The following is an 18,482-nucleotide window of genomic DNA, read 5'->3' as shown; positions in this document are numbered from 1 at the left end:
TGTGGTGTTCGGGGTTCGGAGGGACGGAGGGAGTATTAGGCTATCTTTTTTTTATTTTTTGGAATGACTTAATAGCGACATAAGGTATAAAGATCATCTCGATTTGGTATAATAAATGGACTATGCAATTTGGAGAGAGATAGACACATAAAATAGATAGTGAGTTCTACTATTAAGTGAGTCCCATCATTATTAATTACTTTTTAGTTTTTCGAAATTTTTGTGTGTCTATATCTCTCCAAATGAATAAAATGGAGAGAATAATAAATGGAGAGGATCTTAACTCCGACATAAGAATGGTGTGGTGTTATCATCATTCCTTTTTCGACAAACTATCATTTTCAGCACAAAAAGTGGGGTTCATACGCTGTGCAATGAGAGGAACCCTTCTGGCTTCTTTTGCACTGACCTAAAAGGAAATCCAGTGAACATGGACACAAGATTCCTATACTGCATTCAATGATTAAATGACAAGATTCTTACATTGCAATAATATGCAACAAAATTTTTTCCTGCAAAAAAAAAATGTAACAAAGATTTTCTTAGGTCACACACATGTATGTCTGGTGTGAGAGGTAGCAAAGAAAATATGAGCAATGTCTTGTGGTTGAGTAATTGTTTACAATTAAATCTAATTTTAAACTTTTTGTTTGGAAACTTTACTTGTTTAGTTAAATAGTGATATTTCTGTCCTCGTGAGCTTAGCTCAGTTGATATGGACAATACATAATATATGCAAGGTCCAGGGTTCAAACTCCGGCCACCACAAAAAAAAAATAGTAGTCTCTCTTGTTTCGGTCACATTTATAAATAATTTTTTTTTTAAATTTATTAAATAATTGATATATCTAAAATATAGTATAGTCCAAAGACAATTGCTTTTCTGATTTTCAATACTTCTTAAAAACACAAGTAAAATACTAAAATACCTCCAGCGGTAGTTAACTACTGATGACTTATAACTAGAAAAACCGGCAGCAGTTAACTGTCGTTGGGTTTTTTGGTCATTTACTTGTGTCTCTAAGACACATTGAATGTCAGAACAACAATTGTCTAGTCCAAATATTCTCTAAAAAAAAAAAATTGTCTAGTCCAAATACATAACTTATTTAATGAATCTGAAAAAAGTAAAAATTGTTTATAAATGTAATCAAGGAAGTAGTTAAGATATTATAATCACAGTTTTTTTTACTCTACTACACTATACATTTTTGTCACAATTTCGTAAAATCTTAATTAAAATTGATATTAAGAACTATAAAAAAATAATTCAATTATTTTTTTAGTCTATCATTAATCTTTCAACAAAATTAAAAAAAAAATACACATTTCTATTATTATCGTAAATAACTGAATCGTAGGAAATTGAATAGTAAACATTTCCAAAACCCATTTGGCGTTAACCTAATGGTTGATTTGGGATTTTGGAGTTTGCTCATTTCAAAGTATCAAGTTCGATTCTTCCTGATGGCAATTCCAGTGCGCAAATCCATACAGAAAAAGATGGGGCCCCCGCAAGTGGGCGGATTGGTCCTCTCAAAGTAGTCGAGTCTGGGATCGAACTCTACGGATGTGGTAGAATTATGGGGAGTGTTGGAAGGCTTGCAATTAGCTTGGATGAGTGTGGTAGAAGTGGAGCTGCCGGCAGGAGGTTGATTTAGAGGATTCAACAATTGTTAAAAAAGCATGTGTGAAATTGCATTTCGGTTTTGTTTTTGTTAACTTTAACGAGCCGTTGAAATCTATTTATATAAAATCTTTTCTAAAAAAAATAAGTTAAAAAAACTTGTGACTATCTCTAAAATTATCAATAATTTATTAATTAGTTTCTTGAACTAAACAATTTGTAATTGAATCTCTATATTTTTAAATAATTGTTTTATTACGATTTTTAATAATTTACAGTTAGTTACATGAACTTAAGGACAAATTAATATAAATGAAGGAGTCGAATAGAAGGGAAAGTGACAAAAAAAAAAAAAAAAGCAAATGAAAAAGAATGTTGAGTGGAAGAGGGTGGCTATGAGGATTTGCTTCAAAGATTACCAAACATGATTACAACACCGAACTTACATTTCACTCAAACTTCATTATCAAAAAACAGTTGAGAGTCTCATATTAATTGTATATAGTTCATAATAAACAATCAAATGTGTATTGAGACAAATTGAGAAGAGAAAGAAGATAGTTTTATCAGAATGGCATGCATTGAGAGAGCATCTCCTGCTCTAAAACAAATATTGCTCAAGCTGTATCGGTAAGTGTTTACATTATACTTGTTCATTCATGGTTTAGTATTCAAAAAATAAAAATAAAAGTCAAGGTTTAGTTGTTTAAATTTGTAATTTTTTTTTGAAGGAAAAATTTGTAATTTATTTGTGTTCTTTTCTTTTTGTTTATTATATATCTGGCCTCTTTGTTTTTGCTTAAGAAAGAGAGAAAGATAAAATTAAGATTTATAAAATGTGGAACATAAGAATAAAGTATTTCAATGAAGAATAAAGTTGTTTATTATATCTATCATTTGAAATGTAGATATAGCCCCGTATTTAATTTATAGAGGAATGAGAAAGTTGTTTTTGTTTTGAAGTAAGAAGATACTCTTCAATGTACGTGACAAATTATTGTTTAAATCTTAGTTGGAATCTTTTAATAAGTCAAAAGAATATATCAATACTCAAATTTGAAGTACAATATAGGCTAAGAAAAATAAAAATGTTATATCATGAAAAGTCAAACAAAACAACTCAAAACTTAAGAAGCACGCAACACCCAAAACCAAACAAACACCAAACAATAATTAAATTAGGATTTTTTTTAAGGAAGTAATTCAATGCATTTTATTAGCAAAACATGCCAAATAAATGACGATACATCATCATAAGTGTGGGGGACAGCATTATATGAGGCTACCCGAGCTAACTCTTGAACAACCCCATTAGTTTGTCTTCTATTAAACTCGACATGAGAGTTATGAAATCTATTTTAAAACAATTGTCTACATGCATCTACTATACAACCAAATTCACTATTATCGTCTACATCTGTTCTAAACGCATCCACAACCTTCTTAGAGTATAATGCAAAATCTATGCTATCAAATTGAAGGTCCGATGTCCACTCCAAAGCCGTATGCAAACCAACTGTTTCCCTTATGTCAACATCACACAGAGGAGAGAACCAAAATGTTTTTGCAACAACTAAGCTAAGAAAATATTATAGTCACAATAATTTAGACACAACATTTGAGTACACACTTAATTGTGTTAAAATACACATTTAATTCTTTTCTATATTTTTTTTTTAAATATGTGAGCGTGTCATCGTGCTCAAATGGTTGTGTGACCATTGGAGAAATCCTCACAAAACAAACACACCATCCAAAGCACCAACATAACACTAGTCATTAAACACAAACTCCTAATCAAACAAGTGATTGAGACTACCAATCTCTAGAAAAATATTTGGTTGATCACAAGTATTTAGGCACTTCACTTGGACACACACATATTTAAGAAAATGTAGAAAAATAAATAATTAAATATGTATTTTTCAAATAGTTAATTGATAAATATTTGTATGCACATGTGTCTAAATGACATGTCTAAATGTTTGTAACCATGTAAGACTTCCTCTTATTTAACACAATGGAAGTCTTAAGACTTCGTTTTTAACCACTACCATGACAATAATTTACCATGATCAATCAAATGAACATCATACCCCTTTTGCACAGGGAATGCCACATCATTGCTAAGTAGACCACACACAAGCTAAACATATGTAGAGAAACCTTTTATGGAGAGTTTTGTCACCAATAATCAATACACAAAAGTGTCTCTACTTGTAAGAATCTATCAAAATGATCATAATGAAAAGTTTGTGAAATAAATATTCTCTCTATTCTTTCTGAGTTCAGAATCTTAACAAACCCTCATTAAGCATTTGAAACACTGAAATGTCAGCATCCATGCTCAAATTAGAATAAGATGGTCGATTTGTTGCAATGCTTCATTTAGAAAATGTTTCTGAAATGCTTATTCATCACTTTATTTACAGTGCTGAGAAGTCTATAGAGATTGATCATCACTTATATGAATTTGGATCAGTGGAATACCACATTCAGGTGAAACTCTCCACTCACTATTATTATTGGATAAAAATATAGTACTTCATTACAGTGACACATTGAGTGTGAAGTTTGATCCACTAATGACTACTTGAACACAGACACATTCAGTATGCAATGTTTCTTTTCCTACCCCACACTTCTCAGATGCTGCTGATTTGTTCGGATTTTAAAATCTAGACCAACCAGGGGCCTCTGAGGAGTGTGGGGATGAGAAAAAAAAAGAATTCTGATCTTCTCCCAACATATTTTGCTCGCCTCCAACTGAAATACCGAAAATACCCTTGCGTTAGTTAAGTAACGCAAGTGTTAAAATCTGCGCATCTTAACATGCGCACGCAACTTAACTCACGCTGGAATTAACACTTGTGTGAGTTAACTCACGAATTCACTTCAGTTTGAAGTTTGATCCAATAAAGTTTGATTTTTTTCTGTTACTTTACAGTCTCAAGCCACTAATCCACTGGTGGCTTACTTGTCAATATCAACACCTCCTCTTTGCCATGGAAATCTACCAAATAATCTTTCACCATACACTATTGAAATGGTAAAGGGAATTTGTCCTAACCTCGTGGAGATTGAAGAACCTGGTAGAGAAGGATACCAGCTTACTCTAAAGCTTAACCTAGACCAGATTCCAAGAAACAAAGGTTTGTTTGCCTTAACTAACTTGCAGTGTGGTTGCAAACCTTTCAATCAACTAATTATAATGTAATAATAATTACTTATTAAAAAGTAATACCAATGATAATCATGACACTACATAATAGAAATTTATACGCATTAGTGCTTCTAAGTTTTCATTTTGTAAACATGCAAAGTGATGTTTGGTAATGCAGTTTTGTTTCAAATGAGAATTAACTACTGAATTGAAAGTTATGTTACTTAGACCGTGTTTGGTTTCACGGTTGCATGGCATAAAACTAAAGACATCATTGATACTTGAGAGATTATTTCATGAGCTGTGGAGAATTGATAATATTGCTACATTTGTGTTCAATTATTTGACCCTTAAAAGCTTGATGGATTTATATAATTTTGGGTCTATACAGCTTGCTAATGTATGATTTTCACATAAGCTAACTTGAAATTTTAACCTGTCTGGTGATGCACAATTCTTGTTTCCAGACTATGTCAAGGTGATTGAGGATATTTCCACAGTTCAATCAGTAATTCTGAGTTCACAGCTAAAAGAAATATTGTGGAATGTGGATTCTGATGATGCATCTCAAGGGATGTACAAACCCATCAAACTAGTTTATCATCCTAGAGAACCGTTCTTTGTCATCAGGCAGGTAATTTCTATGTAATCAAATCTTTGAACTTGTCATGAAGAATGCCATAGAAGAAAAACAATAATATTAAGCTATGTTTGGCTAAATGACTTAATTAAGTGATTATAGTATAAGAGCTTATCATATAAGTGTTTATGTATAAACTATTTCTATAACAAAAGATAAAATGAAGTCAAATTATTTTTATACAAATTTTAAGCTGTCTTCATAAGCTATCCTCGAGAGCTTATGGAAATAAGTTGAAAACAGCTTATGAAATGTCATAAACTGTTTCTAATTTCTACAAGTCCTCCCAAATAGTCTCCCAACTGTTATCACTGGCTTCTGAGTAAAATGAAAAATATTACCATTATATAGATTGATATCATACAAACAAGCTAAAAAAATATTATCAATCACCAAAGTGGCACTAATAGTCATTTTACAACCGTCTTCGAGGGGATTTGAACTTCATCCCTTAAGGTTATAGGTCAAACTCTTATCACTGGCTTGATACTTCATAAACATACAAATAACCTACGGAATACCAAATATTTAGAAAACTCAGGACCAACATCAAATGATGATATTGATACTATAAACTTGTGAGGCATCACATGGTCGATCAATTATTTCAACTTGGAGTAAGTTACCGATTCTCAATAAATCACAGTTCGAGTAGTCATCATAAACTATTTATGAAAATCTATTCCACCAAAAAATGATACATTAATAACCTCATATATGTGGTAACCAAAGACAACTCACCATTGTAATTGGTCAGTAAAAGTTGTTCATATTCAAATGCCTTACCAGTTTCAATATTGATCATATACTGCATACAGCCAAAGAGAATCATAGCAATATTCCCAATTCGTTTCAAAGAAAAGTTCGACGTCGTTATTGCAACGGCTTTCTTTCAGGTTTGCAGCTAAGAAAACACAACTATGTAGTTTAATTTCAACTCAATATACTCTCAACTTATTTGTTTTACTACCTATGACAGGAGCTTGTGGATGTTGGAAATTCAGATAAATGGAAAAAGACACCACCTTGCACTTGGTCAGCCATTCCTCCACCAGAGTTGACAGGAGAAACTTTAGAGGATTTGAGTACAAATGGAGGGTTTGTCTCTTTTGGTATATTATTTTCGTTCATCAATTACTCCATGAACTACTTCCCTACAAGCGATAACTTGATTACACGATCATAGTTTTGAACTCTAAGAATCTGATTGGATTGACTTATTTGAACTCATATACCAGCATAAGTACTTGTGAGACTATTTGAGAGAGCTTATGGAAACAACTTATGACATTTTCATAAACTGTCCAAAATAGCTAATGAAAACAGCTTATAGCTTATGTGAATAAAAAATTGACTTTATTTTACCATATGGTGTAGAAATGACTTACACATAAGCACTTATATGATAAGTATTTATGTTATAAGGGCATATCAAGCCGTTTATCCAAACAGGACCTAAAATCAAATAAAATGAGATCGAGACAAGAAATGTTGAGGAAGATGAATTCCAAGACATCCGCGAAGTTATTAACATTTTTTTTTTTTTTTGGTATTTTGTAGATATCTCTTCTCGGCATATTGAAGGCAATAGGTTAGACAAAACTGTCTGGAATCTATTAAATTTTAATGCCAATGTTAGATACCATGTAAAGGTAACAATAACAACAATAATAATATTATTTCATAAGGACTACTTCCAATTGAAAATCACATTTTTCTGACCTATTCGACTGACATTTGTACTACAGAGCACCAAAGGTTTCATTCAGAGAAGGATGAGGAAACGTTTGGAAAATCTGGTTGAGGTACGCAATCACCTGAATTTCACAGTATGTTTATTGTTTAAACAAAGATTCATGTACATGCAACACTGAAATTTTATGTGCATAGTGAGACCTAAATGGGATCCATTCATGCTCAAAGTGCCTACTAAAATATATTTTATGCTATGAAGAACTGACACAAACACAGACATTGACACATCGACACTAGTAATGAGTTGACAAATAAATAATTAAATGTAACCACATGAGTTGATGTGGTGTCGGACACCAGACACACCTTCAATCTGAAGTGTCGGTGCTACATAGATTTCCAACACCAGAAACAATAATGTTGTGCAACAGAAATACATTCACTATAAATAGCTAAACGTGGTTTGACAAATGGTAATTCTTTCCTCTTACATGCAGGTTCTGCACGAAACAAACTCAGAAGAAAACGAACAGACCAAACAAGTGAAACAACATCAAGGTTTTGCTTTCTGTTAAACACATTTCAGTATTGATAATAAAATTTAAAACATAAGACAGATGATACAATTAACTTGTTTCAGAAATGACCCTTATAGGGAATACAGTTAATTTTTTGTTTACACTAGACAACTACATTCATAGGTAGACTTTAACTTATATGCGCTGTCAGTGCACGATTGTTTACACTGTCAATCAATCAAAACCGTTAGATTTTTAAAAATGTTTGACTTCATTCATAACTTCTAAAGTCACAGATATGGTTGGTTGTGATTTGTTGACAGTGTAAACCTTTTTACACTGACAGTGTATCAAAATTAAACTTTTCATAGATATGAACAAATTTAATACAAAATAAGAAAAAGAGAAAGTTGTCAGACAGAGTGCATATTGTTCATTTACAATTTCTATTCGACATGCAGGGCATAGGCATACCAAGAAACTAGTAAGATCATCAAAACACACCATGAAGAAAAGATGGTACACTTTGGGCAGAAAACTAAAGAAAATTTCTTTCCGACTTAAAATTCATGGATTTACACGATTTCGTCAACGTTGGTTCCCAAAATTTTCTTCAACAAAATATACAAAATTAGATTAGATACTTTTGCAGTTATTGTTTCTTGTGTAATATATCGACTCCAATCCAACTAAGTGAGAAGAACCTGGAATATCCCTTCAAGAAAAAAAAAACTCGAATATCTTCAGTGCACTGTTTGCTCAAATGTATTATTGTATATAGTTATAAAAAAACTATATCAGACTTTAAACTACTTGATTATTGTAAGAAAAGAGAGGATATTCATTTATCTAGACAATACATGTCTAACAAACTTGTGATGGTGCAAGTTTAAGATTAACATTAATGCCTTGATATAATTTTGAAGTTTTATGCTGAAATGTTCCACAAAATATGAAGGGAATCACCTCAAGAGTTTAATGTTTATACTATAATGTTTGTTTGGCTTGAGTATTCAGAGTGTCAAAGTCTGAAAAGTGAAATACTACAACAAGTCTCTTACCTCACTTTTAGATACCGTCATCGAAGGTGTACATAAAAATAGGATACTGTTGTTGAATCTGAATTCTTATCATAAACACGTTTTCTACATCAGATACTTTATATAATCATTATACTTGAAAGCAGCAAAACAACTCTAGCTGTTTAAAATCTCAGTTATGCATGAAGTTTTTCTACATAGGATAGAGGGGGCCTGTGTAGCACCGACACTTCGGATTAAAAGTGTGTTGGACATGACACCGACAATTATGGTTACGTTTAATCACTTTCATTTTCTTAAATTATTACCGACGTCACTATTATGCTCCCTGATGCATAAGCCCGTTAGGCACAAAGCACAAACAGGGTTTTGGTAACTCTCAATCACTTCACAACCCAAGGTTAAAGCACTTCTTGGTTACACGCATTCTCTCAAGCCTCACACCTCTCTATCTCAGACATTCTCTCTACATCTCACACCTCTTCCTAGTATTATTCCTTCATCTATGTACCGACTTAAGCATCAAAAAGAGACTAGAAAGATTCTTTACTCCTGCAGTACGATTCAAGAGTAATATCTGCCCATAGTATTTAAGCAAAACTTGTACTTTGTAAGCCTAAGTATTGCATAATAGAAAACTACATCAGCCACTCTTCTGAGAAGACGCTGGCACAATTATCCAAACTCTGTGATCAAAGATTGTGTTCTTGTGCGTTTGTTTATCTAGTATCCCGGTTATCAGCTATTTAGCCTTTATAACTCTGTTATGCAGCATTTAGTTAGTTACATAATTAGTTATTCATTTTAGCTTCATTCTTCGTTATATATATAGGGATATCCCTTGTAATTACTCACTAATTCATAATGAAATGGATTCAATTCCTCAATTCTCTATCTTGGGTTCATTACTTTAGTATGATATCATAGCCTGGTTCTTAACATTTTCTAACTCTTCTTTGCATGTACATAAGTACCTGGACTGAAACAGTAAAGAAGAGGCTCGAACGAACCCAAATGATCCAATCAACAACCACGTTGAATACAACAAAAAGTATAAATACTCAATATTAAGGATGTAGCACAAAATCACTATCATCTACCTTTGTTTCTAAAAAGTTTTGGCACGCACCTAACTACAAAAGATAAAAAACTAAATTCCATCTAGGATAGAGGACCCATGTAGCACCAACACTTCGGATCAAAAGAGTGTTCTACATGACATGACATATGTAATTACATTTAATCACTTTCATTTTCGAAATTATTACCGAAGTTTGTCAGTGTAGTGTCCGATGTTTGCGTATGTGTCAGTGCTTCATAAATAGAGGCAATAACATTGACATTTTCACCTCAGAAGATTCAGTGAAGTGTAAACTCATCAATGATCTACAAGAAATGTAGTCTAGAAGAAGTACTATTTATTGCCACCTTAGAATTGCTAAATGTCATGAACATAACCAATTCTCCTAAAAGCTTATGCTGTTAGGTGAACGCACATAGATGATATTTTTAATATTACGTCTCAAACATGATCCCTCATTGAAGAACCCATAATTTTATAATACATCACTATCGTGCTCCCTGAGGCATGAAGCAGAAACAGAGTTATGGTAACTCTCAATCACTTCACAACCTAAGGTTAAAGCTCTTCTTGGTTACTATCAAGCTGATAAACAACAAGGCACAAGCCTTTTTCATTATGAAGGTACACACATTCTCTCTATCTCAGACCTCTTCCTAGTATTATTCCTTAGTCTGTGTACTGACTTAAGCATCGGAAAGGGACTAGAAAGCTTCTTTACTCGCAAAGGACAATTCAAAGGTAAACTTAATATCTGCCCATAGTATTTAAACACAACTTGTGCCATGTAAACCTAAGTATTGCATAACAGAAAACTACATCAGCAACTCTTCTGTTGAAGAAATTGGCATAATTAGCCGAACTCCATGATCAAATATTGTGTTCTAGTGCGTTTGTTTGTCTATTATTACAGTTATCAACTAGTTAGCCTTTATAACTCTGTTTTAATTAGTTATTCATTTTAGCTTCAATATAAACGCTATATTACGAATCCAAACGATCCAAGCAACAATCACGTTAAATACAACAAAAAGTACAAATACTCAATATAAAAGATGTAAGCACAAGATGACAATCATTTCTTTAAATTCTATAACTTTCATTGGTTGTAAACATACAGTGTTCAAAATATCTGACATGAAACATTGCTACAAAAATCAATTAAACAAAATACTAAAGAAATGTCGGTAAGCACTTCCTAACCTGAAAGTGTAAAAACACTAATGATTCACATTGTAAAATGCAAACAATTCCTTCATTGTATCCATCAAAAACAAAAACCATTCGCATTTCACCCCATCTCGATCTCTGAAGCATCACACAATCTCATACTCGTGGATTCAAGATCAGCCAGCAACGGTCCTTTCACATCACCGCCTCTCAAATTCCTGCCCCACGACAACACTCCAAACAATCCAAGACCCAAAACCAACACAACAATAGCATGTAAAATAAACAAAAGCTCCATCATAGCAACACCTCTCAAACTATCCTCATCAAGATCACATAAAACATCGACATTCTCAATCCGCGGACTCAAACTCAAAACGGAAATCTTCTTACACCCTTTCAATCCAAACAAATCAGTATACAAAGAAAACCCAATTTGCAAAAACCAAGTACCCTTAAAAACCATCCCACAACACAAGAAAAACTCCGCGAAAAACGCATTAGGTTTAACAGACAAATAAAAACATGCAAAAGCACACACTAGTGTCAATCCACCTAACAAACCATAAACAACATCAGCAACACCTGAAACACCTTTATCCATAACATCATACTCCATCAAAAACACAACACCACCGAAAACATAAACAAAACTATCACTAACATGCAAAGAGTTGACATATTCCAATACAATGATCAATATGATCAAGACCCAGAAAGCTAAAAGAGTGAAAGATTGTTGGAAGAATGAGAAACGGAAAGTGGGGTGGTTGGAAAAAGAGAGAAAGATGAAAAACTCTGAGAATGAAGCGATTGGTAAGGCTATGAGGAGAAGATAGAGATCAAGATTTTTCCAGTTAGGGTCGGAGAGATACCAGAGTTTGGATCGGAAGTGAGATGGGTTGTGGAGATAGAGAGAGGAAGATGAGAGTAAACGATGGAGACCAATGGGGAAGAAGAAGATGAAACCGCAGAAATTTGTTGCTAATGATGCCATTTTTTAAGGTTGTTTTTTCTGTTGATGTTTTCTTGTTTCATTTCATGTCTTACTCTGGTTTTTGGTAAGAGTGAATTGGTCTTTGTTTTCTTTGGGAAATATTTATGACTTTTTTTTTTGTTGACAAAAATAATTTATCCAACATATAATGGAAATTGGTCACAATTTTTTTTTTTTTTTTGGTACAAAAATTGGTCACAAATTTACCTTTGTGGTTAATTTTTATTGGGTGCTTAAATAATGCTTTTATATGTTGTTAATTGATTAGATGAATCGATATGTTAGGTGATTGAGAATTTTTTTGAAAACTCAATTCGATTATACCATAATTTTTCATTGTAGATAACTTTCTTAAATACATCATATATCAAATAGTATAGTTTTATGCTTGCATTTATTTTTTGGTTTTTGGTTTTAGTTTTCGTTTGTGATCTGTCCAATGAAGATCAAGAAAAGAATGCGGTTGTGCATGATGCTCTGTTGCAACGGATGTTGATCCTGCGGGGTGGTCTCCACGGCGTAGGAGAATTGTGATTGTAAGTACGTTAGCATTTCGACACTCAAGTCAGTAAGAGAATGAGGTGGGTATGTGAAAATGGGCCACAGATGGAAATGTTGATTTTGGTGAATTAGAGTGAAAAGATGATGTTGTTGTGATGAACTGTCATAATAGATTTTATGTTTTTAAGCACAAGCTTTGGTCATGGTGAGGTTTGGGAGAAAATTGGGTTTTTAATGAAAATGTAGTTTTAAGTGTTTTTGGAAAATAAGTGATTATAAGAGAATATGAGTAAGCTGTTTTGAGGATGGGGAAACTTGATTTTGACAGTAGAATATGATAGGTTTAAGTGATTGAAATGCGTAGGAGAAATCGTAATCGAAATCGGATAAACGATTGGAATTTTATGCACGAAACGACGAAAACTCAAAAATCAGAAGTTCTATCCTGCAGGTCGAGCACGACCGTGCGTATGGGCAACACGGACCATGCGAACCATCCGCACTTGCCAAGCATGGACCGTGCGTGATGGCCGCACGACTGTGCGAAGCTACCAGGTGTCTGTCTGAAAACTCGATTTTTCGTGTTTTTGCGATCTTTTAAGTATCCTTATGTATTCCAAACACCTAACCCTATATGATTGAGTATAATTGGACTTTTATGAGTATTTTAACTTGGTCTTGATGTGAAAATGAATTGGTTTTGAAAAGTGTGTAAAAATAGATGAACTTGGCGAAATTGAAACTTGAAGTGAACTTTGTGAAGAGATGGTGTTATGTTTAAACTTTTGAACTATTATTTAACATATATGAATTTTGTGAAAGGTTGTTGGAACATGAAAACATTATTTTGGTGAAATACTTGAAAATTGGTGTTTTGTAGAAAATAGACGAACTTTACCGAAATTGGGTTGTATGGTTTCCAAAACTTGTAATGAATTGTAATCATATTTATATGATGGAATGATGATTAGGTGTTTCATATGATGGATGTCATGATGTTGTTGTTGTCAATCTTTGTGCAAAATGTGAAATTGAAACGGTGATGTTTCTTTAAGTTGATAGATGTTTATGATGATGTTTGGTGATGATTATGATGATGTTTAGTGATGATTATGATGATGATTTAAATGATGATGAATTATTATTGACGATGAATTCTTACATGGAATAGGTGACGATATTGGCGATGAACACATGTATGTAAAATGATGATGTTAATGTTGATGATCGTTGAATGAACGTATGCATTCTTAAGTGTCAAGTCGGATATTTATATCCATATTGGTGACGACTAGAATATTTTGTATTCATATTGGTGATGATAATGATATTGTTGTATCTATTGGCGATGATAATGAAACTGTCGTATCAATTAGCAATGACCGGTACCATATGCATATATTGTCGTGTCTAGAGCGCATTGCATACATTTAAAGTGTCATGTTTGATTATGTGCATTGGTGAGACTTGATGATTATGTGCATTGATGCAACTTGGTGATTTATGTGCTTGGTGAATTTCGGTTGTAACACCCATACCAGACGTATCTAGAAAGTCTGGCACGTGCGTTAATATTAGTACTGGATACATTAAAATATACAAGAATTAAAAACTTCGAATGAATAATATTTACATCAAGTTCCGTTCGTATAAATAATAATACAATACAACTCATCCATACGTAAAAATACATCCTTGAAGTCCATAACATCCTGCAGCTTCACGAACGAACCCTTGAAGTAATATCCATCCGGCTCCGAACATGCATAAACATCCTGCTTATCTGAAACAAATAAGGATTGGGATGAGACATAATGTCTCAGTGAGTTCCCCTAATCCTAGGCTATAGGCAACCTCAAGGGGAAACCTACGGTCACCACGTGTCTACATTACAACCTGACGGTTGATTATACATGTGTGGGGACTTGCATACTTAGACGGTAGTGCATACTAGGGCCGTCATAGTCATATCTCACTTGTTATAGGCTTCTCACCTATACATGTCATGGCGGTTGAGGGAACCTAAACCGCATTACCAAGTGTATGCTTTACGTCACAAGGCCTAAACATAAATATCATAGCATAGTCATGACATGATTCTAATCCGGACGATTAGGGAAACCTAGGGTCGTCACGGCCATAGCTTTCTTTACTTGTTCTATACATAACTTGAACTTATCTTATATCATCTCATGCCCTTATGCCTAACATATCGTACATGAATACATTCTTAAACATAATCATAGCCATAGCTTGCATAAACGTATCTAAGTTCATTATGTTAGCGTTGAACAAACATTATTATCTTGGTTCATTTTACGGATTGTCCCGGGTGGAGTAACCCCGAAATCAATCCCATACATGACCGATGTACGTACATCGGACTCCCTCGGTGTCGTGCGGGTCCCTTGCGGCTTAAACCGTTCCCCTTAGGTCGAGAACCTCCCGTATCCCCCTGGCGTGGATAACAAGAGACACGAGCACCTACGTCTTGTTACTCGGTGACATGCGGGTCCCTTACGGCTTGAATCGTTCTCATAATGAGAACCCCTTGTATCCCCCTGATGTGGATATCAAGAGACATGTCACCTACCCTTATTAGTCATAGTCTTGTCGTGCATAAGTTAAACATAATCATACATACATGTTTACCTCGGAACCTTGATCGATCCGATTATTGGTAACCTATACTTGTTCATAAACATACCTAATCATGGTGAAGAGACTAACTAGTCAAACCACGGCTTACGTACTTGCTAAATCATACTAGCTCTTGTGCGAAGAGATTACATTTCGCGTCTTATCTTTCTAGGGATTCTTGCTAAACATACTAGTTCTCGACTAGCTAAGCCGAGGCTCTACATACATTCCCTTTCTTAGCTTATTACTACCCCATCATACTTAAGCTCTCTTGAGCCACCCTCGTGTTACATGCTAAGATTGCCACGATTAAGGATGCAAGGATCAATTGACGATGCGTGCAAATTTTCAATACTTTCTAAAGACCGAAAATGCCATAAACCCAAGTTACGAGCCGTTTACAAATTTCATGATTTGATAAAGCCAAACTTGTTCCAGTAGAAAGATAAGTAAAAACAGTGAAAGAACACTTCGAAACGATCGCTACGGACCCCCACGCGACTGCCCCCAAGCACCCGAGCGCAGAACAACGCGAACGTTGTCCTGTCTGGGGCGCCTGGCGCCAGAGGGAGGGCGCCTAGCGCTGGCTCCCTGACTTGTGGGCGCCTAGCGCCCTTGTTCAGGCGCAGCGCTGCGAATTCTGCGTTTTCGCGTGTTCCGGCCGCGGGTTTTCGCCATTTTCGACCCAAAACTCGTCCAATTCGACCCTGTAATGCACCAAATCCATCCAACAACATACATAGACTTATTTAAACATATCTCATGGCAATTTTAACATATAAATCACAAGAATTGATCAAGAGAACATTAGGGTTCTAAACCTCACATAAACATAATTCAATCCTTTCTAACATGAATTTACACAACCAAAGGTAGGTAAACTATCTATGGAACTCACCTAAACATGTTTCTTGCATAACTTCAAGCTTCAAGCATCAAACCCTAGCTTTTGATCCATTCTCAATCTTTAGCTTCCATCCAAAACCATGCTTAAATCCTTTCCTCCACTTGCTTCTTGCTTGCTAAACCACCTTAATCCTTGCTTGATCATGTTTAGAGGAAGATTGGATGATTTAGAGTGGAGAGGGAGGGCGTGGGTTAGAGAGAAGGAGGAGAGAATTCTCTTCTCTTAACCTAGAGAGAGAAAGAGAATTGGAAATGAAATAATTTTGGGTCCAATCCAAATAAATATCTCTTTTGCGTGAAATTACCAACATGCCCTTGCCTTAAGCGTGTTTGATTGACTCTGATACATAAGTCCATACTCAACTGATACCGCATAATATTAACTTCCCTCGTACTTAACATTTTCCATGATCTTTCGTCCTCTGATACATTTATCAGATAAACTTTCCATTAGCAGACGAGCGGGATGTTACATCGGTGATTATGTGAAAATGCGGAAATGTACTTGTTGCAATATTTTGCTCGTATGCTTGATGTATAAATATGTTATGGGGTTGTTGTGAATTGATTTTAATTAAGTGTTATTAATCATGTGAAATTAATTATGTTGTTTTACTTTCATTTGATTATGCCTTATTGTAAAATGTTATCTAACCCCCATTGGTCGTTTGATTATACCTTATTGTAAAATGTTATTTACCCCTTGATTTGCTTGCTGTGAGTATGCTTGAGGCTAGCTTTGGAGCTACCTCGTCTCCTTGCTTTGGAGTCTTAGTTTAGGGGCTCTGATTTTCATGTTTTAGGAGATGATACTCATTATGTTGAGATTCAGATTTATATCTCTTGGTGATGTAGTTTGATGACATGACTATGTTGGAGATTACCTAATATTTGATGATGAAATGTTATGATGATTATTCCGCTGCGATGTTTTGAAAAATTATTTATGCATGATGTGGATTTATTGAAGAAGTAACATCTAAATTCTTTCTATGATTGTATAATTTGCGTGAATTATCGCTTTAAGAGTTTAGGGTGTTATTTGTGGATGTATCTTAGTAATTTATTTAAATAATATTTTTTTAATATTAAATATGATTATTTTGATTTATCTCTTTTTATAAAATAATTAGAAGAAGATAGATTAGAAGAGTAAAAGAAGTAGATGACTCTAAGTTGATTGGACCATTCTTTTTATTGGACTATTTTATCCAAACCTAAGGCCCAATAGACCAAACACCATTCATATGTAGAAATAAGACTCACATAGAAATAAGAGATTTACTTTTCCCACCCTAAATTTTTCCTCGCGCGCCCTTTTTTTTTCTAATTTTACCCCTGGTCTGGATTTCGTTTTCCGAAATGCATTGTTAATGTTTTCCAGATTTGTTCCGATTTTAAAATCCGGAATGATATTTTCCCATAACTTTTTCAATTTTAAGCTTTGAAATTCGTAAAATAAGTGCAAATAAACATATAAAACAGAAATAAAAAGACAAAAAGATAAAAACAACTCATTTTATTGATATTTGAATAATATATTACAATAATGTTGAAGCTTTTTAAGCTTATTACATAAGAACCTAAAACTATTTCTAGGGGGTAAACTATAGCAGTGGCTCCGGCTGATAGGACATACCAGTAGATTCACTGTTGGTGGGGAGACAGAGGGGAAACAAAGGCCTATGGGGAGCAAGAGACCATGATGGTCAAACTTACGCCCAGACAGGCCAACCTCACACCCAGACTTACCCCTTCCCTATTGACCGATCATATGACCCCTGATGGATTTCCAAATAGGTCTCTTTCTATGAAAGGCCAACGATGGAAACACATCGTTGTAGAAATGGAGAAGAGGAGAACAGGAGAAAGAAGAGGGTGTGAGAAATTGTGAGGAAATGAGCTTATTTATAGGGAGGGAGGGTAAAAAAAAGGGTATGAAAGCCATTAATGTAGTCAAAAAAACGTGTAAAAACGCGTTTTTTGACTTGACCAACCTTTGAAAACGTCTTTCTGGGACAGACCACCGGCCCAAAGCTTCTAGTGCAGTCCGGATAATGTAATCCAGAATACACATAGATTCCGGATTTTATTTTCCGGAAAAATACGATCATGGCGTGAAACAAAGGGAAACTTGGGACTTTGTGTATGGTGAAGGTTGGTTCGGATTTTAGAATCCGGATTGCTTTAGCATTGGATTCTTTTGTGTGACCCACATTGCACCGACAATTTTTGTGGTCCACAACACCCAGATACCTTTATAAGTCCGGATAATGTAATCCGGATTCACATAGGGCGTAAGTGTATTCCGGATTACTAAATCTGAATTGCTTCAGCATAGGATTCTTTTTTATGGACCACATTGCACCAAGAGTTTATGTGGTCCACAACATCCAAAGACCTCTATAAATACACTCTCTCCGGTTTTGAGCTTCAATACCAGCAAAACACACAAACACACCAAAGAAAACCATGCAATTTTTTTTTCATCAAGCTGAGGATCT

At 34.4% G+C, this 18,482-nt stretch overlaps 2 protein-coding genes and 1 long non-coding RNA gene across 3 annotated transcripts; 1 reads left to right on the top strand and 2 right to left on the bottom strand.

The window, feature by feature from the left end:
- Positions 1–2,156: 2,156 nt before the first annotated feature.
- ARPC2B (actin-related protein C2B) lies at positions 2,157–8,605 on the top strand. The gene is made up of 10 exons (XM_085715293.1): positions 2,157–2,257; positions 4,060–4,126; positions 4,575–4,779; positions 5,258–5,424; positions 6,249–6,326; positions 6,410–6,542; positions 6,991–7,082; positions 7,179–7,235; positions 7,623–7,683; positions 8,105–8,605. The coding sequence occupies exons 1-10, from the start codon at positions 2,199–2,201 to the stop codon at positions 8,281–8,283; spliced, it is 1,098 nt and encodes a 365-aa protein (XP_085571419.1). The 5' UTR covers positions 2,157–2,198; the 3' UTR covers positions 8,284–8,605.
- A 2,237-nt stretch (positions 8,606–10,842) lies between these two features.
- LOC146954215 (uncharacterized) lies at positions 10,843–12,030 on the bottom strand. The gene has a single exon (XM_085715303.1). The coding sequence runs from the start codon at positions 11,929–11,931 to the stop codon at positions 11,056–11,058; it is 876 nt and encodes a 291-aa protein (XP_085571429.1). The 5' UTR covers positions 11,932–12,030; the 3' UTR covers positions 10,843–11,055.
- A 2,007-nt stretch (positions 12,031–14,037) lies between these two features.
- On the bottom strand, positions 14,038–16,384 carry LOC146954214 (uncharacterized). The gene is made up of 2 exons (XR_015012411.1): positions 15,971–16,384; positions 14,038–14,215 (listed from the first exon to the last, which is right to left on the bottom strand). It is a non-coding gene; the product is annotated as an uncharacterized LOC146954214 (long non-coding RNA).
- Positions 16,385–18,482: the final 2,098 nt, after the last annotated feature.

Source organism: Medicago sativa, chromosome 1 (assembly GCF_051527215.1).
Source record: "Medicago sativa cultivar Bolivia chromosome 1, Bolivia_mono, whole genome shotgun sequence".
NCBI classification, from domain to species: Eukaryota; Viridiplantae; Streptophyta; class Magnoliopsida; order Fabales; family Fabaceae; genus Medicago; species Medicago sativa.
This window is presented reverse-complemented; position numbering and strand designations above follow the sequence as displayed.